General features: G+C 31.4%; 2 protein-coding genes and 1 non-coding gene across 3 annotated transcripts; 1 reads left to right on the forward strand and 2 right to left on the reverse strand.

Annotated features, from left to right (window-relative positions):
• Positions 1–9,734: 9,734 nt before the first annotated feature.
• On the reverse strand, positions 9,735–9,816 carry TRNAS-GCU (transfer RNA serine (anticodon GCU)). The gene has a single exon. It is a non-coding gene; the product is annotated as a tRNA-Ser (tRNA).
• Positions 9,817–15,587: 5,771 nt separating this feature from the next.
• On the forward strand, positions 15,588–18,178 carry LOC109818377 (ribosomal protein S5 domain protein). Its single transcript, XM_020383821.3, has 6 exons — positions 15,588–15,938; positions 16,017–16,058; positions 16,488–16,603; positions 16,936–17,041; positions 17,183–17,236; positions 17,776–18,178. The coding sequence occupies exons 1-6, from the start codon at positions 15,714–15,716 to the stop codon at positions 17,932–17,934; spliced, it is 702 nt and encodes a 233-aa protein (XP_020239410.1). The 5' UTR covers positions 15,588–15,713; the 3' UTR covers positions 17,935–18,178.
• Positions 18,179–19,074: 896 nt separating this feature from the next.
• Positions 19,075–20,117, reverse strand: LOC109818378 (uncharacterized). The gene has a single exon (XM_083074968.1). It carries the CDS (start codon positions 20,046–20,048, stop codon positions 19,269–19,271), a length of 780 nt encoding a protein of 259 aa, XP_082931094.1. The 5' UTR covers positions 20,049–20,117; the 3' UTR covers positions 19,075–19,268.
• Between the last annotated feature and the right edge of the window lie 7,684 nt (positions 20,118–27,801).

Here is a 27,801-nt window from a genome sequence, read left to right on the forward strand (position 1 = left end):
TAAAGAGGCTAGGGAAAGAATACTTGTATAAGCTTGGAGAGGCTTGTCAAAGAATCCTCACTAACAGCCTGAAGAGGCTGAACAAATAATACTAGCGCTAATGAGTGAAGTTAGCGAGCTAAGAGTGGTCGGTAATCCTCACTACGAGCCTGAAGAAGCTGAACAAAAAATACTAGAGCTAATGAGTGAAGTTAGCCAACTAGGAGTGGTTGATAATACTCGGGGACCAGGAGTGGTCGAGAATACTCACTAAGAGTCTGAAGAGGCTAAACAAAGAATACTAGCGCCAATAAGTAAAGTTGGCGAACCAGGAGTGGTTGATAATACTCGGGGACCAAGAGTGATCTAGAATACTCACTGTGAGTTTAAAGAGGCTGAACAGAAAATACTAGCACTCACGAGTGAAATTGGCGGGCCAGAAGTGGTCGACAATACTTGGCAAACCAGAAGTGGTGATAATACTTGTACTTAATTGAAAATCTAGTGGAACCCTTCAATTGAATGAGACTAGACGTTGCTTAGTCTGAGCGAACCAGTATAAAAACCTTTGCACTATTTATCTATGTTTTAGACGCAATTTCGTTTAGTTGATATTTCGTCTAATGCTTATTTTTCACTATAACTCTCTTCAGACGAAAAAGACACTTGCTTAACGTATTATCTTAAGAAACATTTTTCTTGTGCAGACGATGAACTTTCAGACAAAAAATCCTTTGTTAAGCAAATCCTGCACAGTTCTTAAGTATTCAAAATAATATTTTTATTGGACGAAAAAGAGTCCCTTTGAGAAAACGTTTTTAAAATTCCTCCAAATACACCCACACATATTTAACCCTCCTTCTATGTGTTTTTCTTCTAACTTCAAAAATTCCTTATGAGACATTGATTCAATCTATCTAATGATAATTGTTAAGCTTATAATTACTATGTTTATAATTTTGTTATGCTTCTCATAAATATTTCTTTTATATAGAAATATATATTTTCTTGATATCTATTTGTAAATTTGTTGATATAAAAATTAAATATAACATAAAATAAAATTCATCAAAATAAATTTTAATTTTTATGGAATTAAATGGAGTTTACAGTTTACACATACCTCATAAGTATGAATTATTTACTTGAAGTAACATTAACATCTAAAATATTATCGTGAAATTAACTTTTTAAATTATAATAGAAATAATAATTTTAATATAAAAGTATTTTATATAAATTTTTACTTGAATAATATTAATTTTCAAATTTATTTTTTTACTCAAATCATTATAAATTTCTAATTTTTTATCTTCTCATTAATGTAACGAATTGAAATTTATTTCAAGAGGATAAATTTAATTTTTTAATATACAATGATAATATATATGTTTGTTAATATAAAAATTATATTCTATATATAAAATAAAAATATAGGGATGAACATATTTTTATGAAATGAAGTTAGGAAATGTACGAAAACAAAGACAAAACTTTTTCATTTAGTATTTAAGTTCTTTTTACATTTTGAGAATCATTTTTTTATTAATATTATAACTTTATATTTTTTAACCTAATGATTTGAAAATTTATTTTTGTAAAAGTAAGTCTTTTCTATATTTTTCAAAAAAAAATCCCTAGTCCTAAAACAAATTATAACAATACTTATAAACACATATTATGTGTTCACACCAAAGGAAAGTAAATATGGTCTAGGCGATACATGGGTCAAAATAATTTAGTAGAAATTTTTTAATGAAAATTTAATTTAATTAATATTGCTAATATTAATTAGTTATTGATGAAATCTTACATTAAATTGTGTAAGATAATCAAAATAAGTGTAAAGATAAATAAAGAAGTTAAATGAAGAACACATGAATAGAAAAAAAAAATGGTAGGTTAAAAAATAGAAAAAAGTATAAGAGAGAAAACATTGAAAATTAATACAAAAATAAATTAAATGTGTTTTGAAAATTTACATTAAAAAAGATAGAAGTTGATAAAATATTAATGAGTTGCTCAATTATGTATTTATTGCAATCAAATTTAAATATAAAAATTAAATTTTAAAAATATAGTATTTTCATTTTTGATAAGTTTTAGTTAGAAATTTGGATATATATATATATATATATATATATAGAGAGAGAGAGAGAGAGAGAGAGAGAGAGAGAGAGAGAGAGAGAGAGAGAGAGAGAGAGAGAGAGAGAGAGAGAGAGAGAGAGAGAGAGAGAGAGGGGGGGAGAGAGAGAGCGAGAGGGGAGGGGGGAGGGAAGGAGGACATCAAATTATACCAATGTAATTTTTACTAATTATTGCATCATTCAATAACTTTTAATTGAATTTTTTTTTTAAAAAAAAAACTTATCATAAATTCAAAGTTATTTTCACCTAGAGCATATAAACAAAATTTCATATTAATTCAAAATTATTTATTACTTCATTCATACAGATCCAACTTGACACAATATGTTTGAATTTAGCAAAATTTGGCATAAACTTTCAAGATGATATAAAAATTAAGTTTGTTGATCCAACAATTGAAATACAATTTATATTACTTTGAATTTGTATGTTAAATTTTGATAATCTAACCATTAAATCACTATTGTTACCACAATGATCACTATCGTCGCTACCATTGTTGTCATTGTTGTTATTGTCTCTCCATAGTGCAGTGACAATGATGGGTGGTAGCAATAACAACAGTAATGAAAACGATTGTGGTGATGATGGTGTTGGTGGTTGTAACACCGTGTATTTTAATGCTTTTATAACATGATGTTGCATTATATGTTGTTTTATGATGGTATGAATTGCTATGTTGTGTAGTTGGTTTCTTTATAGGTCTCTAAGGATTGGGGGATCCTTAAGATTTAAGTTGTTTAGATATGTTTAGGTTGAGGTTAAAGTTAACCAAGAGCAGAACAAGGTATATAAGGTTTTCAAAGAACTTGAACTTCATAAGTTCATTTCTCTAAATTCTAGAAAAAAGTTTTAGAGTGTTGAGCTTTGGACCAAGGAAACCCATGTCTTCTTCTCACTTCACTAGGAGCATCTAGATCCCCCCTTAGAGTAGAGGTTGAGTAGGTTGAGATTTGATGAGAGAAAATGAATCTCCATAAGGGAAATTCATATTTTTGCCTAACGAGGATGCATGCTCACCCAACATGCATCTAGGGTTGATGACCCTCTTCCCAAAATCGCATTCTTGCTTAACAACGTGATTGTCACCTAGTGAGAATGTGAATTTGTAGTAGCTTTTATGAAAGCTTGCTTGACGAGGCATGGCGTGCCCAATGAGAGAACCCACAATGGGCTCTACTCACTTAATGAGTTATGGTCACCCAACGAGAGAACCTATAGGATAGTATGTTCGCTTAGTGAGATTTTGGCCGTCTAGCAATGTCTAGAGGAGTTCGGTCACATAGAAAGCTAGAGCCCACCTATTGAGGAAAGTCATATAGTTTTTTATCTCACTAAGCAATAGTAGCTCGCTTAGTGATGAACTCTAAAGAGCTTTGGTTTCCCATTAAGGCTATCCTTTGCCTAGCAAAGCTCTCGTTTCTAAAACTTGATATATTGTATGTATCTTTGTATGTTTCAGTGATGTTTATGGAAAACAGTTGAAAAATTGAACTTTGTTCATGATATGATGATACGCGATAAGATTTTGAAAGATTAAAAACATGTTGATTTAAGTTGAAGATGAATGTTGTATGTTGCATAAAATATAATATAACATATGATGCATTTTTTAAGTTGAAAGTTTCATAAAAACTAAATGAGAAAAAAATGTTTTAAAAATTAAAATACCTCATTATGTGGATATAAGTTGTGGTGCTTTGAAAGTTTAGAAAGTTGAAAATCATTTAGTGAGTAAATTCCTCCTTATTGGGAAGTTGTTTTATAGGTTGTCTCCTCTAGGTTTTTAAGTTGAAATAGTATGGTGAAAGCTAAATCATACTTGTCATAAAATGGTCTCTGAGTAAGGTATGAAGTTAAAGGTCAAAATTTGTAGTTGAGTATTTAAAAGGTGTGTAGTATTTAGGGGATAGTCAACATGCTAAATCCATATAGGATTAATTAATGCATGTTAATGTCGTGGTAGGTTCATACCTAAGCTATTGTATTTAAAACACTAGTATTGGACTTTCCTAGTGTAAGTGAAAAAGCCTAAGAATCGAATCCAGTTATTTTTTGATCACCATGTCAACTATTGTATTGTAGTCATTATGGCAACCATTATATTCTAGTCACCATGCCAGTCATTGTAGGTTTGGTAGAACCAAGCCATTTAGACTACTCACTAAGTTGTAGGAGATCTCTAAAGTGAAAATCCATGACAATGCATCAGTTGATAAGTTGTTTAAGTTGATAAGTTGCTTTAGTTATTAAGTTGTAAGTTGTTAGAGTTGCTATGATATTTAAAAATGTAAAGTTGTTTATGTTGTTTGAAATCGATTACTTCTTATATGATATGATGTTTTCTTTCACAATTTTACCATTTCTTTTCCATATGTGTTGGACTGCTATGATCATTTTTTACATGAGAGCAAGTCATGATTAAATTGGAGGGCATGTTATGTGGATAGGTATGTTGGAGATGGCATATTTGTTTTGTTGAGTTGTTTTCATACAACATGTATGTAGAGACACTTGACTAGTGCTAGGGTTTATGTTTTCAGTACTTATGTATTAGATGTATTTGTATATATGTACAAAGTTTGTTGTAATGCCAAAAAGGGCTTTATGTTTTCCAATTGATATAAGCAAGGATTGATTTATGATTTATGCACCACACACACACACATACACACATATGTGTGCGTGCGTATGTTGCATAAAATACCCAAGTACTATTTGCATGATAACTCTAGGATAGTATATTATTTATATTTTTTGCTATATTGCACCTATGTCATATTAAGTTTAGTGACCAATTGCATCATTACACTATTATGGTATCAAAGTCGGTCAAGCCTTTTTGGGAAACTCTAGGGGTGATTGCATTATGCTTATGTTGTTAGGTTGCTGAAGTTATGTCATGTTGTGTTGTTGTATGTATAACCTTATAGTTTATTTTGATCTCAATATAAGATGGTAGATAAACCTCCTTGATACCCTACACTACCCTGAACTGGTAGAGCCTAGATAATAAGGGCAATAGAGATGATGATGGTTGTTGTGAATCTCCATAACGTTGTTATGATTCAGCAATAAACTACTAATCTACAATAATAGACTATGATGGCTTAACAACAACAGTATCAAATGGAGGCCAATAGGGTTGCAATAGAGCTAATAAGGACAATAGTTCCACATAAGTATCATGGACTAGTTGAGTTTAGAAAGGGGAATCCCTCTCAGTTCTGTGGTGATGCTAGTCCAGAGGAGGCAGACCAATGGATTAGTGATATAGAGAATATCTCTAGGGCTATGGCTTGCCTTGAGGATAGAAAGGTGACTTACGTAATGTTCTTGCTAAGCTTGAAGCTGAGTATTAGTGAAACGGTACCCACTAAATGATGGAAGCTAGAAAGGAGGATGTGAGTTGGGAAAATTTCGAAAGAGTATTTCTTCATAAGTATTTTCCTAATAGTGTAATATATACGAAGTAGTTTGAATTCTTGAGATTATATATATCAAGGGAATATGTCAATCCAGGAGTACATTGTCATGTTTGAACACTTGGCCAAGTAGTACTCTTAGACTACATTTGAGGCTTGGAGATGTAGGAATTTTAGTGAAGGATTAAGGCTTGATTCATGTTTATAGTGTTGATTCATATTGTTATGTGATTTGAGGGTTAGGGTTACATGTATAAATTTTGGGGTTTTTTGTGTAATTGAATGAATCTGAGTGTTTTGGTGATTTTGTGTTTTTATATGTGATACAATTGGTTAATTGTTTGTATTATGAAAAATAATTATGGGATGGTTTAGATGGGTCTTAAAGGACCCAAATTGTGAAGCTAACGATTCTGTGAAGTGTAGAATCTATAACAACACCAAGTGTGACAAACGTAGTTCTCTATGCTAGCTTGGGGAAAGCCATATTGAGCATAAGAATGCTGAAGAGGTCTCTAAATTGTCTATGATGGGCAAGGGATGTCTCACATAGTGTCTATCAGAACTCAAAAATTTCTGACTTGCCAACAAATAGTTTGGACCTCCGATTTGAAAATCTCATCAGCTTTGAATTGCCCGAAAACCATACTAATCCTCCATCAAATGGTTTTGAAAAGAGTTCGAAGGAGTCGCCACCAATATTTTACACAAAATATCATAAAAAGAAAAGGTTTTTGAAAAAGTCAATTTTTGCCTTCATAGCCAAAGTCGAGTTTGAGAGTCGGTTACATGCGAGGAAGATGATATGCACCCCACAACGTCCAAATTCGGTACACTATGACAAATTTAGCATAATAATAGCGTAATTAAATTCTACCGCTTTTACTTATTAAGCATAAAATGATTTAATTGTCTACATTATTCCCAATTTACAACATACATTCTACTTTATTATCTACATGATGCCTATTCTATTGCATACAAGAAGAATGACAAATAAAGCAGCAAATAAGAAAGAAGAATTTGGGAACCTTCGAAGCAAGTTTTTATAACCCTTCTTGGAAATCAACACAAGGGCACTTTTTGGCAGCATCTTCACTCTACAAGAACCTTACTATCACTCTGAATTCTCAGGGAGGGGGAAAGAATCAAGTGTGTGAAAGAGTGAGCCCTTAACATGCTTTTATAGGCGTCTAGGGAGGGGGAACAACCATTCCCAACACTGAAACGGTCGTTCAACGCTTTTAAACTATACTAAATTAGGTCATTCGGAGCTTTTATTCCCAATATAGGTCTTATGTTGAAAATTGTCATTGGGAATGGTCGTTCCAAGGGTGGGAACGACCGCTTCGAGCCTAAATTAGAGTTTCGCCCTTTTTCGTGCGAAAATGCCTCCTGGACATCCCGTGCTTCATCTTGGATCACCTTTGTACCTTTCTTGGCCTCTAGGGGTTGCTCCTCTTGTCTTAGAGGTTTCCCGATCCTCATAGAAAAAACCTAGACAAAAACTGATGTCTACGGTTCGTTTTGACATCATTTTGGAGGGAGATGACACCACGAGTGACCTAGATCACACTAGGCAAATATGTTCTAGTGTAGTCTCTAACTCCTAAGCGTTTAGTGTGGAATTAACCACACCGAGTGAAATTCAGGCAAAGAGGTCTTTAACCTTTCCACATTGGGCATAGTCATAACCATATCAGATGTGAATGCAATAAAGAAGTCTCTGACCTCACCACTTTGAGTGAGTCTTATCTTGTTGGGCATCATGTCCCTAGTTAAAAACCATTAAGTTTAAAAAGTAATTAGTAGTAGAGGAGCCTATGAGGAGTAGTTATTAGAATTAAAAGAAGAGGATAAGAATTAAGTAATCATGGTTAATCAAGTAAAGAAAGAAAGATATGAGACGAAACTATAAGTGTGTGAGGTTAAGTGTTTAAGGATGATTATGATGAATGATATTATGCATGATGAATGAATGATGATAATGATGTTTAGTGATGATGTGGATAAAATGCTTAAGTCCAGGCTAAGGTTTGACAATGATGAAATTTAGGCAAAACTTAGTATCTTGTGGAAAAGTCCAAATGGAGGTCTAACAAAATTATCAAGTATTCAAACTTCATGAGTTATAGGTGAATTTCGCGTGATGATGTGACTACTGTTGACCTGATAAGTTTTCACATAAGAACATTGATCACAAGTTTCTCACTGAATTGATCATTTCCACAATTAATGAGCGCATGATACCTAACTACTATACTAAGTCATTAGGTATTTAAATAATAGAATTTACTCTATAAATACGTACAATCTCTCCATATCATTTTATTTGATGTTTAATAAATATACTTAATATTTTAAGTTTTTTTTTAAATTATCGTGTAAGTTCTCAATACATCTCTTGTTATTTATATTAATTAGATTCTCTCTCATTTCTATTTTTCATTTTCTTACTTGATGATAAATAGTGAAGGATATAATAATAAAATAATATTTGATTCAATAATAATATAAAATAACAATTAAAATATAAAAAAAATTATTGTTAAAACGTGAAATAAAATAAAATAGAGAAAATATTATTATTCTTATTACTGGGCTTGTTACACACTATTTGATTATGCATATTTTTGTTTGAATGATGAGTAAAATAAGGAAAATAAATGAAGGATGAAAACTAAAAGAAGAAAAAAATAGAGTAGAAAAATTTATTGTCTATATAAATAAAAATGAAAATGAAAATTTAAAAGAGATATAATTTTTTTTTAAAAAAATCTCTAAAGTACTTTTGTCGAAAAACAAACAATTAAAGACATTATAGTTTTTTTACACCATTAAAGACATTATAGTTAAATAATTATTTGCACTTTAATTTAATATGATATTTTTTTTCCTCGCCAAATATTTTCTTAGATTAAATTTTCTCTTTTTATAACTCTTAACAATATCAATAATTAATTTTAAAATATTAATATCAATTTTGATTTTAAACGTTTAAAAGATAAAGTAAAAACTTAAAATTTTTAAGCCAATAATATAAGTATTCAAAAACATCATTTTATATCAAAACCTATAATCATAGCAATTTCATCATAAAAACATAATTAATTTAATCTCACCATCCTTATAATGAATAATTTGAGCCTGAGACACATATATTCCTCTTTAACCTTTAACAAAAAGTCAAGTTCTTAGGTTATCTAAAATCAAAATTTTATTTATTTTTGAATAAATATTTAATTAGATTGCATGCACATATTTCCATGATAGTAAGATATTGTTTATTTTGAAATTAAATTCTCATGAATTTATTTTTAATTATAAAGTCTGTGATTAATTGAGACAACTCTATTTATATAAATCTATGTACATCTCAATTTGAATGATGTGGATTTATTTTTATTGTATGTCAATGTTTATACTCATTCCTTTTCTGAATAGAAGCGTGGATGCCGATGAAAGGAAGGTTGAAAAACTCTATGATGCTGAGTTACACGCAACTCATTTTCTCAACAGAGACACTGGGATGGCAATGAATACGTAAGAAGGGACGTGTTACCCAAAGTGCCATCTTGACCCGGAAAGTAGAAAAATGGAGGAATCAATCCCAGTCCAATATAAATGCCCTCAAAATTGAAAACGAAACACTTGTACCAAGAGAATTGTCAAAATAATATAGAAATAAAGTCCCTTGGAGGGGATGAGGTGCTACTCGTAATTTTCTAGCCTCTAGAAATAACAAGAAAATAAAAATATATATAAAAGAAAAAAATCAATGTCATTTCATTAGAAGCATTAACCCACGACATGAACACGTATCCTCCTAATATGACTGAACAAGTCATATGATACACATGCTTTGCGGGTCAGAGGGGCAAGCCTAGTTGGCTTCGGCATCCAAATTAACGCATCAACGGAAACTCTTGTATCTCCATCCTTTGGTTTGGGTCCCACTGATGGAACATATATATATATATATAATTTCGTGGGTCTAGACCCATAAAAAGATCCATTAGTGTTGATAATACCTGTCTTAATGGGCCTAGACCCATAAACAGGCTATGAGAAGATGCATTAGTGTTGATCTGTTTAGTGCAAGAGTCTTCTACTGTCCCTTTTGTTTTTCTCTTTACTAATGTAAAGTTACACAAAATGGTTAAGAAAAGAGTAAAACATAGTCGTCGCCTGAGAGATTCGAACTCTCGCGGGGAAACCCCATGTACTTAGCAGGCACACGCCTTAACCACTCGGCCAAAGCGACATTGGATATTCATTAGATTCTAATTAATGACTTTAAAAATATTTATTTTCTCAATTTTCAAATAAATTAAAAAGAGAATTCTAATAAACTTCAAAAAACACTTAACGTCACGAAAAAATAGTTTTAGCAAATTATGTGTAAAATGGATCCAGAAACATTACAGTCACAACTATAAAAAATATATATATATAATCAATTTAACATGTAAAATTACTAGTTTTGTAAATTTTTTAATTATTAACTTATTTATCAACCTTATATAAGATAACATAAGGTATATGCTGCTATTTTAAAAATAAATATTGCACTTCAGTCAATCCATACTGAAAATAATTTAACTTTGAAAAAATAAAAAAAAATGTAATATTTATAAAGGGCTAAAAGTACCCTATCAAACTTGGCCTTGAAATTAAGAAGTTTTTTATACTTCATTATAAAACTAAAAGAAGCATAATAAGTGAACATTTTTTCTTTTAAATATATTTATAATAATAAATTGAAACAATTTTTTTCTATTAACAAAAAGGATGGACTTTAGTCATTTGAGTATAAAATAGGCCCAAACCCAATAGCACTCCAACAAATTGACTGATGATAAACACACTTTCACTCTCGTATAAACACACTTCTTTTTTAAAAAAAATATATATATAATGTCTAAATTGCCCTTTTAAAAAAAATGAAATTCCTAAATTTACACCTCCCTTCCCCGCACCCCACACTCCACACCTCTCTTCTTCACAAAGCCTTTTTCCGCTCAATGTCATTAAGTAATATACTTTTACACTCATTCTGAATAGAAAAAAAGGACTAGTCCCACCATAACCAGTATAAGAAAGACTCTTTTACAATCATTAGCATTCCGGAAAGTACTTTTACAGTCATTAGCATTCTGGAAAGTACTTTCCGGAATAGTAAAATTATTATTCATATAATTCCGGAAAGAACTTTCCGTAATAGTAACTTTAATATTATGGAAAGTACTTTCCGGAATTATGTAATAAAACATTTCCGAAAAATACTTTCCGGAATAAGAATTTAATATTATGGAAAGTATTTTCCGGAACATTTTTATATAATTTCGGAAAGAACTTTCCGTAACAGTAAGAAGAAGAAGAGTGCCAGAAAGAGAAAGAAGAGGGGTGTGCGAGGTGCGGGAAAAAAAGAAGAAGAAGAGGAGTGCCACAAAGAGAAAGAAGAGGGGTGCACAATGTCAGGTCTTGTAAGAGAAAGACTCTTACTTGTTTTATGGAAAGAAACACTAGTACAAAAATGACTTTTAAAATCGGGGTTTTAAAATCACTCATAGGGTAGCCATTTTAAAAGTGACGCGGTGGCCTGTACAACAACAGAACGGTCCTAGAACGGCATGTACTGCTTTCAGTACGGCCCGTACTGCAGCAGAACGGCCTGTACTGCTTTCAGTACGGCTCGTACTGAAAGCAGAACGGCCTGTACTGCTTGCAGAACGGGCCGTACTGATTTCAGAACGGGCCGTTCTGAAAGTAGAACGGCCCGTTCTGGTGCCGTTTCAGACTAAAGTTTACATGCAAATACAGGATAAGGGGGGGTGCGGGGAAGGGAGGTGTAAATTTAGGAATTTCATTTTTTTTAAAGGTAATTTAGACATTTTATATATTTTTTTTTAAAAAGGGGTGTGTTTATACGAAAGTGGAGGTGTGTTTATCATCTGCCCAACAAATTTTATGAGTTTCAATTAAAAAAAAAAAACAACACAACTTGTGTTAATCAGTCCAATAAAAAGATGTTAAAAGAAAAAAAAGACTTTAGCCAATTATGTTCAAAATGGATCCAGAAGCACTACTATCTCAAACATTAAAAAATATATTTAGTTTTCTTAATTTTTTAAATATTTTAACGTCTACATTAACTAATTATTTAATAATGTACTTTTTAATTAAACTAATTTATCTACCTACCTTTTATAAGATAATACAAGGTATATGGTTTATATGTATATAAAAATTAATAAGATTTTATTTTAAAATAAATATTGCACTTTAACAAATAAAATGAAATATATATATATATATATATATATATATATATATATATATATATATATATATATAGATAACTATAATTTGAAGTATATGATTTTGAAAAAAAAAAATACAAAACATTGCTCACAAGTAAGTAACCTTGAAAATAGTATAACTTTTGATGTTCGAGTTCTCAGTTATGCTACAGTGAAAACAATAATCAAATCAAAGCATAACATATATTTAACACATATAAGACAATATTAATTTAAATTTACAATAAGTTGGGCGCACAACACAACCATGTCTACTGTGGGCCTTGAAATCAAATACATTTTGACGCTCAATATTAAAACTAAAAAACTTGAAAACTACAATGTGTAACAAATTTTCAAAACAATAATGTAATGTTGTTGTTATTTATGTAACGTTGAAAAGGATATTAAGTTTCAATGCTACATTTCTAACTTATGTTGCAATGATAACAATAAAATCAAAACAGTATAAAGATAAATCAAATACAATAATATAACAATTATAATCTCAAATGCAATATATAAGTCTAGAAAAGTGAATCAACCTAACTTATCACAATCAAAAAACTTGAAACGGGCATACATGCCTACAAAATACACACTCATCCTTAAACACTTAAGTTACACAAATACTGGATCCTAAACACTTAAATGACAAAATAAAATTTGGACCCTAACATTCTAGTTTCTCTTAATCTTAAAGTTTCCCTTCAAGTATTTCAATGACAAGTCATAGTGTGATTTACTAACGTGAACTCCTCTTTATAGGAGTTAACTCCTCTAAATCATTTTCCAATCTAGTTACTTTCTTTCTTGCACACTATATATCAAAAAAACAAACTCTTGATGACAACCACTTAATAAAACTAATTTAACTAACATTAGACACTTAAGAAATCCATTTTGCTAAGTAAAGCTTCAACGTATTCATCATTTTTGTTAAACGAGACTTATCTTGTTAAGAAAAACTGCATTGTCCATCCTACTTTCAACCTATGAAGGCTCACTCAATAAGAATGTGGAGCACCCTTAACATGTAGGACGCTTTAAGAATCAAAATTCACAACCACACCATCCAAAACTTCCTTTACAAAAATCATGATAACCAAATTAACAACTAATCTCACATGCAAACATAAAACATCAATTAAATCATTCCCCCTCAAGAAGGACCCAAAATCCCAACATATGTAAATCTTCCAAATATCAACATAAAGCCATTAAATTGGCTTTCAACTCATCATTAAACACTAAGAAATATTAAACCACAAATAAACAAGCTTCCCTTTAATTAACTTCCTAGAAGCTAAAATCAAAAAGAAAAGGGAAAACTCGGCTGATTGACCAATTTGGGGTACTTTTTAAAACTATTTACGTAAATGGAGCTGTTTTGAAATTATTTACACCTTTGGGGAAGTTTACTACAGTGTCGTTATGGGTCATAGCGACATCAGTGCCACGTGTAATTTTTTTTTGTTGTAAATACGAACAACTTAAATTTAGTCAGTAGAAGTCGCTACAGACTTTATAGGAGTCGCTACCGGCTGTGGTATCTTTTGTAATATGACGTTCATGGCTTGTAAAAATTAAAGAATTAACACGTGGCATTGGTGTCGCTATGTCCCATAGCGACACTGTAGTCAAATGCCCCAAAGGTATAAATAGTTTCAAAACAGCCCCATTTACGTAATTAGTTTTAAAAAGTACCTCAAATTGATCAATGAGCCGGAAAATTCTATAAAACCTCAAGGGTCAACTTTTTTTTCTCAAACTTGTGCTCTATGGACTCTCGATCAACTTTCAAGGCGTGATTTCAATTTCAAAGAAAGGTCTTGAAGCTCTTAGAAGAATTTGGAGAAGAAACAATCTTCTTAGATTCCAAAGCACCTCTCTCTAACCACTCTCTAAAAAACTTGAAAATGAAACTTATGACATGCATTTTCCATTTTCATATTTATACATCTTCCATTTTTTTTTATCAAATTTCTCAATCAACTTTGACCTCTAAACTACAACTTTACAACTTATCCTTTAAGGATTTCAAATTCATAGAAGTCTACTATACAACACAACATATAACATATAACATAAAATCAACATATAATTATATAAAAGCATATTATTATTATTATTATTATTACTAAGTTTAATATATTTTTGTCCTTGTAATATGGTTTTTATGTTTTATTCTTTATAATACTTTTTTTAAAATATCCTTATAATATTATTTTTTTCTTTTCAATTTTATTTGTTGGTCAATAATTCTATTTGATTTATTGACATAAGTGAAATTAATACTTAGTATTGGAAAAAGTCAAATCCTATATCAACTAGAAATAATGTATCTAAAATGTATACAAGTGAGAGACAACGTTCACTTTACATGTTAATTTTTTAAGATTGAATTAAGACTAAACTCAGTATTCTAAGATAATAATAAATTTATCTAAATTTACTTTAAAGGAGCTCTCCATCATTAATCTACGTATCGCTAATAGTGTCATACATGAGAGGATGTATTGAAAAAAATCTAAATCTTACACCGAATAAAGATAAGGCTTCTATAAATGGATACTCATGGATAATTTAAATAGATATACCTGTACTCGTTAATAAATGGGGATAAAGATGAATATCATGATAGATCCATTAAATATCCGCTATAATAAAATTACTTAAATTTCTTTGTTAAAATATATAACGTGTTAAGTACAAATAAGATATTACTTTTTTTTTATTTAGACTTGTGAGATTGAAATATTTATAATTTTTTAAACTTTTATTTTGGACTTGTGGAATTGAATTATTTTAATTTATTATATTTGTTTAAACTTATGGGATTGAAGTACTTTAACAATTAAATTTAGTTTTTAAATTAAAAAATCTTGATTAATAAAATTGAGTATAATATTTTGAATAATTTAAGTTTTGACTTTTAAACTATTACTTTTAAAGAAATTGTTAGAGTAAATAAAAATTATTATTAAAGTACTTTTAAAATTATTTGTTAAGTCTCAAAATAATAGGTTTAAGTCTATAAATTTGACTTATGAAATAAATGTTGTCTCTTAAATATGTTATTGGGATGGGACGAATAAGGATAGTAGTTTTCAGCTACCTATTCTGCTAGATAAATATTCATCTTATACTCATACTCATATTTATTAAGTAGATATTCACATATTTTTTTAATATTTACGAGTATCCACAAGTATCCATAAATATTTATTAAAAAATATAAATAACTTAATAATAATTTCTTAAAAATTATTAATTTAAAAATAAAAACTTAAAATTATTCAAATATTATACACAATTTTGTTAATCAAAATTCTTTAAATTAAATTGTTAAGATACTTCAATCGCACAAGGTAAAAATCCCATAAAAAAATTGTCTAACAAATAAAATCCTACGTCATAAGAACGGGTTACAAAAATATTTAAATGAATTTTTTTTATAAAATAAATGTATTACAAAATTAAAACATGATTAAGCCTAATTAATTTACATTACATTTGTTAAATATGTAACTATTTAGATTTTCAAACGTCCATCTTAAAAATAAAAAATAATATTATTATTATTAGCATAAAAAAGACACTATTATTTTTAATAAAGTGAACAATTATTTTTAAAAAATATAAAATAAATGTATAAATATATTTAAAAATTGGATAAATGTTATAGATTATTGTTCTCTTGGTGTTTCATAAAATAAAAATCATAAAACGAAATAAAGATGGAAAGGAGGAATTGGAGAAAGAAAAGGCCATCCAATTCAATGGTTTGGGACGATTGATTGATTCTAGAGCGTTCAGTTCAAACAGGAGCGATTGTTTAGAGTTTAGAAAGATATAGATGCCTGTGGCGGTAACGATACCCAGTTATCAGCACCGCGTCTACGCTTCACTCTTTGCCATCGCCAAGGCCAACAAAACCATGGCCAGCACCAGCAATTCTTCTGGAGCCTTCACCACACTCCAAGACAAAGTCACTTTCGAGAAAGAGATCAAAAAGAGCAAGTTCATCGCCATTGCTGGCCCCATCTCCGACCAAAATTCCGCCATGTCTTTCCTTTCCCAGGTTCTTTTTCTTCCGCTTTTTTCTACACACAATGTTTTTTTTTTTTCTTTTTTAACTTTTCGCTCCGTTTATTCTTAGGTCCGGGATCCACGTGCCACCCACAATTGCTGGGCTTATAAGGTACCCTAAAGCCTTGTTTTTTACTTCCCTGAAACAATGAATGATGGATGTTTGTATTTTTGCCACTGCATTTTATGAATGTTTCGCTCATGAGGAATGGTATAAGTAGGACTTTTTTGTTTTTTCCCCATCTTTTAGTTGGACTTGGAGTTAGTACCACTTTCTGGTCGCTATGTTTTGAGGTTTCAGGTATCATTGTGGCAATTATAGTTTAGAAGTCTCAGCTTAAGGGTGGCTGATTATACTTTGCTCATTAGCTAGTTTCTTTAGAAATTAGGGGTGTTGATTGGATTTGGAGAAGAGAAGAGGCATAGCATAAGTGAAGTTAGAAAACAAAATGATGCATGTGTAAAGCAGAAAATGAGTTGCTTCCTTTTGCCCATTTGTTTATTTTATTTTTTCCTTTTTCTCTTTCATCTTGTATAACAGGTGGGGGATCAATTCCGGTCTAATGATGATGGGGAACCTTCAGGAACCGCTGGGAAACCAATTCAATCTGCTATTGATTCTTCAGGAATAGATAGAGTAATGGTGGTTGTGATCAGGTTAATCTCTCTACCTTATTTTAACATTTCACATATTCATATTAATGTCTATTACTTTGAATTAATGAAATATGCTAGTTTGCGTACATTTGATTCTGCCATTTTTTACCCCAAAATTAATGTTTTGATGCCCTAATGAGGTTTATGCATCGTTGAAGTGTGATAAAATCAAGATTGCGCATCCTTGAGTAATTTTTACCCCAAAAAACTGTGGCATGGGCTTTTGGTTGGTCTTGTACATAAGCCAGTGTTATGTGTATTAAGCACCAAGCTGTTTTGTGTTGGTGCTGGATTTGGATATAATTTGTATTCTGATCAATATTAAATTTCAGGCATTTTGGAGGTATCAAATTAGGTACTGGAGGATTGGTCAGGGCTTATGGAGGAGTTGCATCAGAATGCTTGAGGAATGCCCCAACTTGCCTTGTGAAAACTAAGGTGGTTATTTTCGTAGTCTGTAATGCATCTATAGTCTTAGCTGTACCCAGCATTTCACTTTCTTGAAGGCTTTTTGAACACATTATGGTTGCAGCTTGCTTATGGTGTGTCAATTTATGAATAATCTTGTGAAAATTGTAGGTGCCAATGGGTTTAGAGGTTCCCTTTGACCTAATTGGAGTTCTCTACCATCAGGTTAGTTCTTGCAGATGTTTATCGATTACTCCCTGATTGTGAATAAGCTTCTTTAAGTTTGACTTGGATTGGATACTGAAAAAAAATTATGAGAAGTACAAGATTTTCCCAAAATATTTTTGGATATTCATATCTGTTGTGACTTGTGACGAGCCCCTGCAAATGAATGAATTTACAATAATTTGAGCAATGTAGTTTAATTCTTGTTATTGACCCTTCGTTTTTGGCCTAGCATGTCTAGACTGCGTTGTTAACTTTTCCTTATTAGAGATTTTGCTCGTAAAAAATGTCTGTAGTTTAGAAATCCAAACTTCTCTTTGTTTTTCGTTAATGCAATGATTACAATCTCGCGTCTGGTACTTGTGCTTATGGTGGTTCATGATGGTGAGGAGTGTACATAAATTTAAGCTGCACCCTTACAATTACCACTTGTATCTGTTTCTTTTATTGCAATAACTATACATGGTTAATGTCTTCTAATTCTAAATGTTTCCACGTATATTGATCATTGCTGTGTTTCATTTTTTCTTTCTTTCCAGCTGCAGTCTTTTCACGTGGAAGACATCAAGCAGGATTACGATACTGGTAAAGATGGCATAACTATGGTTACATTTAAAGTTGATTTTGACCAAGCTGAGAAATTGGAGGATGCACTGAAATCTCATTGTAGCAGAGAATTGAAGTTTTATAAACGTTGAGACATGAGATGAGACTTGGGATTTTGATTATATTTTTCTCATATATGGTTTGATGCTTCTTCATCTCTAGGCTTTGACTAATTTGCAGATGAGATCTAACTTGTTTACAGTATAGCTTTAAAAACTAAAAAGTATTTGTATGTAATTTTCTAATTGTATTACATAATTTGTAAATTCAGTACAAATTACAACAAATTATCTGGAGTTTAATTTACTTATTTACAGAGAATACATTTGTTTTGCATTGTTACGATGATTTAACTGTTATTGCTCTGATAGCAGCTGCTAGCAACTACTAGTATAAAACTCATTTCTTATACATAAAAAAAAGATTCAGTGATACCCGAATATGAACTAATGAGTAATGAATATAAAATAACGCACCGAAGAAGACAAATACAGGACTGGTAACGATCCAATTTATTGGACATGTGAAGAAAATCATCAGCTTTTGCAGAACATTTCTGTGCGAGTCATGTTCTGAAGTTGATTTAACTTGTACTCCACTATCAGACAATTAAATATTTTAGGTAAACGAAATTTAAATATAATTTTTCATCATTCATAACAAATCAAGGTCAGGCAATAATGCCCACTACTAGCTATTTTCGCCACTTTTTCCTTTTCATCTAATCACCATAATGGATTCCTCTAGTCTCAATTCGTGTATGACGAGGGCCCCAACTGAATTATCAATAAAATATCATCAAACCAAAAACCCCGTCTTCCTCCATTTTTACCGTCAGTCATGTAATCAAACCAAATGTAATCTGGTTTCTCATAAATTTAATCCGCTAACCAAAATTCTTAGTGTCTAAGATACAATTCAGATATATTCATTATGATTCCATGACCATCGCACTAATCAACAACAAAAAACTAGCTAAATTTCATAATGTAATTCATACTGTACCATTTAAATACTTCATTATGATTCATTCCCAGACTCTAATAACAGCTACAAAAAACAGCCCCATGATTCATTCACAAGTGCAAGACACCTTTCGGGCTTCATCAAGTGAAAGTCACAAACCATATTCATTCCCAGCAAACTGAATAACAAAAATAAATTAGAGTCCCCGTTATTCCCACTAAAAACCAAATTTGCGTTGCTTGCAAAAATAACGACACAAGAAAAGGGGAGAATAAAACATTTCATTTCATTTCATTATGCACATATATTACAATCGGCAGAAGCGGCATTGCAAAACTGCAAAATACAAGCAATGTAAGCCTCTTTTCCTAACAAAAGAAAAATAAAACATAATAAACAAGAACCCTAGCAAGTTCCGATTTCCCAAAATTTGTGACAAGAACGACGTTACACACTCCGTTCAATCACTCGCGGAATCCAAGTCACCATTGGCATCAACAAACACTTTCATTTTGACCCTATTAGCCACTGTTTTAACCCTCAACCTCTTCCTCCCGGCACTGCCATCATCCCCTAAACGACACCGTTCGCCAACAGGGTACCTCATAGGCAAGCTGACGTGGTAGCAGTAGTACTCGTCCTTCCCCGCCACCACCGACTCCAGCGGCGGCGGCTTCACCGCCGCTCCGTGAAAGGTCTTCCGGCAGTTGGCGCAGCGCAGAGTGCAGTCCTCGTAGCGGCTCTCGTACTCGTGCAGGAACCAGCAGTAAGGGCACATTGTCCAAAACGACGCCGTGGCGCCCTGGATCTCGCGGTCGAAGCGGGCCTTGCGCTCGGGGTCGGAGAGCACGGACCAGGCCTCGCGCACGCGCATGAGGGCCTCTGCGGCGAAAGGGAAGGTGTTCTTGTTGGGGTCCAGGAGCCGCACCAGGGTCTTGAACTGCCGCCGCACCGTGTCGCGCTCCGCGGCGGAGGCGCCGTTGGGCGGGAGGCGCAGGATGGAGTACCAGTCCAGGCGGTGGTCGTGGCGGGGCGTGGCGGCCGCGAGGACTTCGGCGACGGCGATGATTTGGTCGAGCTGGAGGGCGACGTCGGGGTCGGATCTTGGGAGGCGAGTGGCGGAGTCGCGGCAGGCGGTGAAGTCGCGGCGCGTGAGAAGGGAAAGGCAGGGACGGAGGAGGGAATCGGAGCCGCCAAGGGTTCTGTTGAGGTCTGTGTCTGTATCTGGTTTCTGTTTCATTTTCTTTTTCTTTTTCTTTTGATTTTTGATATTCTGACTCGGGGAACTGGTGAGGGTGACCGTGTGCCGGAAACTGAGGGTTTTATATTCTGGATGAGTATAATAATAATAATAATAAAAATATATATGATCTAAGAGTAAAAAATTTCAGTCTAACGGTTGAATTTAATAAATTCACATTTAATATAATGTTATTGAACGGTGTAATACTCAGTAAAAAATTATACTAATATTACTATAACCTTTCTTATATATATTATCAGGAGAAAGGTACTTCATGCATTGTATTAAAAATAAATAAATAACTAAATAAGAAAAAAAATCAGAAGTTACTCATAAAAAAGTAGTTATTAAAAAATAAACCACGATAAAATGGTCCATATAAAAATGAAAACCAAAAATAATTATTGAAAGTGGTATCTTCTTTATATATTAGTATATATATATATTAACTATCGTACTTAAAGAAATTACGCTTTAAATTAATTAATTAAGTAGAAATTTTTGTTTACATAGTTTTTATGATTGTTATTATAAAAATAAGAAGAAAATGAGGTATTTTATGTTAATTTATTTAAAAATAAAAAGATAATGAGTAGTTATTTTAAGAAAAAATTATAAAATTGAATATAAGTAAAAATAAATAAATGAATGAAAGAGAAGGTGGTTTAAATGTAGTAATAGGGATAGATTAGTTCAACATTTGTATACTCCAAAATGGAGTATCTCTTTTATTAATAGTATATATATAGATTAAAATTACACACATATATTTGTAATCATGATATTAGTACAAAATATTTATTGTCAAAAGTGGATATTTCTTTCTCAACGTAGTCTATTTTATATCTAAGGACAAATTTTAAACTTTAAACAACTTAGATATAAAATAGACTACGTTGAGAAAGAAATATCCACTATTTTTGTCTAAGTAACTAATATAAGAATGTCTTTTGAATTTAGGAATTAAAGTAAGTATTTACTTGTAACCTTAGATCACTTATCATTATAAAATTATAAAATTAGATTATAAAATTTCTAATAAGTCTATATTTAACTACTTACTAGAGGTGAGCATGACCCAACCCTAACCCTTGTTGATTTGGATGAATTCGGATCCTAATATTGAACCCAATATAATTTTGCAGGATGAGTTCAAATTATGCTTCAAATTGTCCCAACCCGTTCTTTTAAAATGTATAAATTCTTAGAATAATTGTGTATTAATAATATAATAGATAATATTTTGACTCTATAGAGGATAAATGAAAAGTCATGAGTGACGGGTCTTGGATAATTTTTAATAACTATCTCAAAGTCAAAACATAGTCACCAAATTTCATTGTTGAAGCACAATGATAAGACATTAGCTTGGGATCGTTTCTCGAGATTGAAAATATTTTGGTTTTTCTTTCATGATGAAAATTTCCTTTTAGGGCTAGCATCTATTGTTGGTAAACCTATCAACGTTATTACCAATTCGCTTTATGTTGATTGTGGTTGCTTTGTACATGTTTGTATTGAGGTCGATCTTAGCAAGCCTTAGGTAAGGAGGGTAAACATTAGAATCCATTGGTATTATATTGCGTACGAGATCTTACCTCTATTATTTGGAATTTATGGCAATTATGGGCATTGTTGTAAAGATTATGCTTCCAAACCTTTGAAAGTACTTTCATTGACTACTCCAACCACTCCAACTATGAAGGCCCATCCAGTTGATGAGGATTCATTGATTACGAAGAATAATCAAGAAAACTTATCTCCAATTATTTATTTTTTATTTTAATGTTGAAGATTGTAACGAAAAAGCCACCAAAAGTTTAGTTGCCCTAAAAAACAAAATATTCCAACTAGAAATGATGAGGCAAAATCTCTTAATGTGAAAATGATACCCCTCTCAAATTCAAGTACTTTGAATGCCATTAATCATTCAAGCATGCAACAAAATGAGAGGCATAATTACAAAAATTAAAGAAACACACACATAAGAAGGTTAAATGTGTGGAGTATATTTTAACAACTTTTCGCCAATGGACAATTATGTTTACAAAAGTAGTTTGTCCAAAAGAGCATGAGGGAAGAGGCATAAGATAAAACACAAGATATTTTTATACTTGAATTGTTCACTCAACCTTAGCTACATCTAGTTACCTTCGAACTCTAAAGGTTCTACTAACATGGAAACTTTTATACACGTATTCTTAATTGCTTTTCTTGGGTACAACTAGTATTCTCTATGCTACTATTGGCCTTCTCACAGCAACATGTTGCAGTATTCTTTAAGTAACTTCTTCAAGCTTACAACAATAATTGTGTAGTGTTTATGATAAACTCTCAGAAAGAGGATATGTAAGATTAGGTAAACTCGAAACTTAAGCTAAAAACTTAAGTTATTCTCTGATTGTCCACTAGATGATGAAATACAAGAGTTATAAACTTAGAAAGATTTCAGCAGAGTTTTGGCGTAACTTAAAATTATTTTACAATATACATATAACTACCACACCTTCTTTTAAAGTCTTCTTGTATTTATAAGCTTTAGAAACATATCTGTTGGTGAGCGCATTTATTCTTGTTGTTGAGAAAGACGATCTTCGATGTTCACAATATGGTTGTTCCACACTTGTGTTCAGATGCTTTAAGGCTTCATAAATGCTTTGTCATTATAAAGAAATGAAGCAGAGAGCAACAACATCTGAACACATTGCTACATATGTTGATAATTTTGTGTCTAACTTTCATGTCTTAGATGTTGCACTTGGTTTATATGCATTGAACCATTTTATGCATTATCACAAAAGAGGAAATAAAACATAATAGTATTTATAACATCCATAGATTATCATAGAGCTTATCAGTTAGACTTAAAATGTTTGAATATGATTTTTAAGGGTGTGAAACATTAAAGCAAGTTTTGGACTTGTGAACACATATAAGACACAAACACTCTTCTCAACGCATTGGACATTGTATGCAAAAGCTAACAATCCTAATTTATTTGTGTTATAGTTGTCTCATTAAGGAAAACTCTAAAGGTTCTAATTCGAGTAGAAAAAGATTGATCTTGAAGGTGATGAAGTGTGAGGCACAATCACTTCTAAGAGATAAGGGGAGGATGCATAGAAGACAAAGCTAGAATTTTATCTTCATAGGATTTGTACTTAAGATCATAATCCTCCTAAGTAAAATTTAGTATACTTTATTGCATCACGTACTGAGCAAGTATGAACTTTATTGTCTTCGCTCTTTCACATGTTTCTTAACTAGGGTTAGTAGTTTGATCCTCAAACGAAATAAGTTATTCATCTTTAAGGAATACTTAAGTGTTGCAAAGATTCTCAAAGTACCTTGAAGCATCTTCTAAGGTTGAATCCAAACCCTAAACTCATTAGGACATTTGTCATCAAGTTATACTAGAAAAGTATCAACCTAGAGAGGTATAACATCAACTACAACGTCACCACTTCCACAATAGTTGTAGCTTCATGTGTTGGAGGGAATGGAACAACTAGTTTTTCTGTATTTGATTGCTTGATAGAAAAAGTCTCAAGTATAGGTTGTTGAGCTATTTGAGTGGGCCATTAAGATATTTAAGGGTCTTAATACAAAGATGGTTCAAGCTATGAGATATCACTTAATATGAATTTGGATAAAGGGTTATCAAATAACAGCCTTGAAGTTTTTTCTAAGGACTAGAGGTTTCCACCCAATTAAATTCCTTTTCTACCTTTTGGGAATCAATAGACGATCCACTAGGATGATCATGTAGTAGTTCCTTAAGGAATTGGTCTTGCTTTTTGGCCTCTACTTCTTTGGTAGGTGCCTTTACTTCTTTGGCAGGTGCCTCTAGTGCAGACTAAAGAATTTCTTCCTCAATATCATCTTATTCTTCTTTTTATGCTAATTCAGATTCCATGGTTTTCCTTTTTCTTTTGTCAAAGCTAACTTTCATTTCTTCTTAGGTTGTGCAACAAATTCAAGCATCAACACAAAAATCTTTGAGGAGGTTGCAAGTTGAGGTTTAGAGGGGGTCTGATTAGACTAAGAGATGGGTTTGTCACTTGAAGTCAAGTTAGAGACAATAGGGTAATTAGAGGTGAAAGAAATTTAAGTCATGAAGATGGTTGGATTTTAAGGGTTTTTGTTTTTATTTTATGAGTGCTCTTAGAAGGGAAATTGCTTGGGTAAAGGGAAAAGTTTGTGGTTGTTAAAAAAGTTTGTTTGTTATTCTTTAGGACAAATAATATGGATTTAACCAATGTTTAGTTGGTGAGGTATCGTCTTCAAAAAGGGATTCCTCCTTCACTTTTATATATTTTACTTTGTACCCAAGGAAGTACTCAATAATATGCCTTTTCTCATAGTGGTTAGATTGATTTCTGACACCTCTTTACCAACTTCATACTGGGTTGTATTTGTATTAGTTTTTCCAAAATCTTTGTAAATAATATTCTATAAGGAATGGATGCTCTTTTCTTATTGTTGTCACAAACACTTAAACAAGACATCTTGTGCTTAAGAATGAGACTAGGTATATTCACAACTTCACCAACTAATGGAATCTACCAAAGGTTGCGCTTAGAAAATTTGACTAATAAAGAAAATGGACTAATTTGTTTAACAAGTCCTATGAATATATATCATCTAGTGTTATTTTCTACATGTTAATGAAGATTTGAGCCCAATTTAAAGATAACATGACAAGTTCAAATTCACATAATCAAGAAAAAACATTAATGGATTGGACTTTAATTAGTTTTTGGGCCAAATAGTTTCTTAAGCCAATTATCTTAATTATTAATGTAATTTTTGTATTTCTTTTTAGTTGAATAATTTAGATGTATTTTCATATTTTCTAGGTTATTTTTTTTTTTTTTTTTAAGCTTCCTAAACCATAATGATAATTAGTGGGATAGTGGAAAGTAAGTCCTAGTAAACAATAAGTGTTAGTGGGAATTCATTTCTAAGTGGAGTGTTAGTGGAAATTTACTACTTGTTGCCTATCCAACCCTATACATAGGAACCTCTTGTAAGACTCCAAGGGAAGAAATTGAATTAATCAGAATTTGGATATTTTTCCATTTGAAAGGATTTTTCTCTCTATAGGTTCTTATAAATTACTATTGATTCTTATCCTTGAATTTCATAACTCAAAGAGACGAATCTTCCTCAACTTATCAATCTTTAGTTGTGGCATTGTTCTTCCATCTCCTACCTTAATCCATATTTTCCCTTTTTAATTTCTTTATTTTCTTATAAAATTATCCAAATTTTTTCATGTTTTAAGATGCTAAAATTTTGGTCCTAAGGGGTCCATATCATTTGGTATTCAATGTCAAATATAACACTATAAGTTTCTATCTCGTGGTTGCTAACCTTATTTGTTATTGGTGGCAGATCATTTTGATTTGGTAGAGCAACCAATTAATCTTATTTGTTATTTCTAAGTAGAGTGTTAGTGGAAATTTATTACTTGTTGCCTATCTAACCCTATACATAGGAACCTCTTGTAAGACTCCAAGGGGAGAAATTAAATTAATCAGAATTTGGATATTTTTCCAATTGAGAGGAATTTTCTCTCTATAGGTTCTTATAAATTACTTTTGAATCCTTGAATTTCTTAATTCAAAGAGACGAATCTTCCTCAACTTATCAATCTTTAGTAATTGTGGCATTGTTCTTCCATTTCCTACCTTAATCCATATTTTCCCTTTTTAATTTCTTTATTTTCTTATAAAATTATCCAAAATTTTTCATGTTTTAAGATGCTAAAATTTTGGTCTTAAGGGGTCCATATCATTTGGTATTCAAAGTCAAATATAACACTAAGTTTCTATCTCGTGGTTGGTAACCTTATTTGTTATTGGTGGCAGATCATTTTGATTTGGTAGTGCAACCAATTAACCTAATTTGTTATTTCTAAGTAGAGTGTTAGTGGAAATTTACTACTTGTTGCCTATCTAACCCTATACATAAGAACCTCTTGTAAGACTCCAAGGGGAGAAATTGAATTAATAAGAATTTGGATATTTTTCTAATTGAGAGGATTTTTCTCTCTATAGGTTCTTATAAATTACTTTTGATTCTTATCCTTGAATTTTCTAATTCAAAGAGACAAATCTTCCTCAACTTATCACATTGTTCTTCCATTTCCTACCTTAATCCATATTTTCCCTTTTTAATTTCTTTATTTTCTTATAAAATTATCCAAAATTTTTCATGTTTTAAGATGCTAAAATTTTGGTCATAAGGGGTTCATATCATTTGGTATTCAAAGTCAAATATAACACTAAGTTTCTATCTCGTTGTTGCTAACCTTATTTGTTATTGGTGGCAGATCATTTTGATTTGGCAGTGCAACCAATTAACCTTATTTGTTATTTCTAAGTAGAGTGTTAGTGGAAATTTACTACTTGTTGCCTATCTAACCCTATACATAGGAACCTCTTGTAAGACTCCAAGGGGAGAAATTGAATTAATTAGAATATGAATATTATTCCAATTGAGAGGATTCTTCTCTCTATAGGTTCTTATAAATTACTTTTGATTCTTATCCTTGAATTTCCTAATTCAAAGAGACGAATCTTCCTCAACTTATCAATCTTTAGTAATTGTGGCATTGTTCTTCCATTTCCTACCTTAATCCATATTTTCCCTTTTTAATTTCTTTATTTTCTTATAAAATTATCCAAAAAATTTCATGTTTTAAGATGCTAAAAAATATTTTGGTCTTAAGGGGTCCATATCATTTGGTATTCAAAGTCAAATATAACACTAAGTTTCTATCTCGTGGTTGCTAACCTTATTTGTTATTGGTGGCAGATCATTTTGATTTGGTAATGCTACCAATTAACCTTATTTTTTATTTCTAAGTAGAGTGCTATTGGAAATTTACTACTTGTTTCCTATCTAACCCTATATATAGGAACCTCTTGTAAGACTCCAAGGGGAGAAATTGAATTAATGAGAATTTGGATATTTTTTCAATTGAAAAGATTTTTCTCTCTATAGGTTCTTATAAATTACTTTTGATTCTTATTCTTGAATTTTCTAATTCAAAGAGACGAATCTTCCTCAACTTATCAATCTTTAGTAATTGTGGCATTGTTCTTCCATTTCCTACCTTAATCCATAGTTTCCCTTTTTAATTTCTTTATTTTCTTATAAAATTATCCAAAAATTTTCATGTTTTAAGATGCTAAAATTTTGATCCTAAGGAGTCCATATCATTTGGTATTCAAAGTCAAATATAACACTAAGTTTCTATCTCGTGGCTTCTAACCTTATTTGTTATTGGTGGCATATCATTTTAATTTGGTAGATCAATCGATTAACCTGATCAAATCCATTTCATGTCTAGATTTTGTGCCTATGTTGGTGTTGATTCGGTGTCTCTTGGTGACAAGTTTGTGAGTGACTTCCTTTAAATTCTTTTTGTTTTGAGTTAATTTTTTAGTCCCTTTTTATAGTTGCCATGACAATTTTAGTTTGTTCTTAGATTTGATTTTTATAATTTTAAACCGGTATTTTCGATTGTGTTGATATTGTTGGTGTATTTGTTCAAATCTATAAAAAGAACAATTCTAATGTTCTTGAGGTACCCTTGCTATTTTGGTGTAGATTGATTGTTTGATTCAAATCATGTTGTTTGGAGCAACTTAGGATGTTTCTAAAAAAAATGAAGTTCAAAAATAATTTGCAGCAAAAAGATTGAAATTGTCCTATAAAATAATATAAAAAAAATTTCTAC

This window comes from Cajanus cajan, chromosome 5, assembly GCF_000230855.2.
Source record: "Cajanus cajan strain Asha chromosome 5, NIPB_CcT2T_4, whole genome shotgun sequence".
NCBI classification, from domain to species: domain Eukaryota; kingdom Viridiplantae; phylum Streptophyta; class Magnoliopsida; order Fabales; family Fabaceae; genus Cajanus; species Cajanus cajan.

Coding starts and splice junctions, on each gene's coding strand:
- LOC109818377 (XM_020383821.3), top strand. CDS start 15,714: ATGCCTGTGGCGGTAACGATACCCAGTTATCAGCACCGCGTCTACGCT. Junction 15,939..16,016: donor CCATGTCTTTCCTTTCCCAG/GTTCTTTTTCTT, acceptor GTTTATTCTTAG/GTCCGGGATCCACGTGCCAC. Junction 17,042..17,182: donor CTTGCCTTGTGAAAACTAAG/GTGGTTATTTTC, acceptor TGAAAATTGTAG/GTGCCAATGGGTTTAGAGGT.
- LOC109818378 (XM_083074968.1), bottom strand. CDS start 20,048: ATGAAACAGAAACCAGATACAGACACAGACCTCAACAGAACCCTTGGC.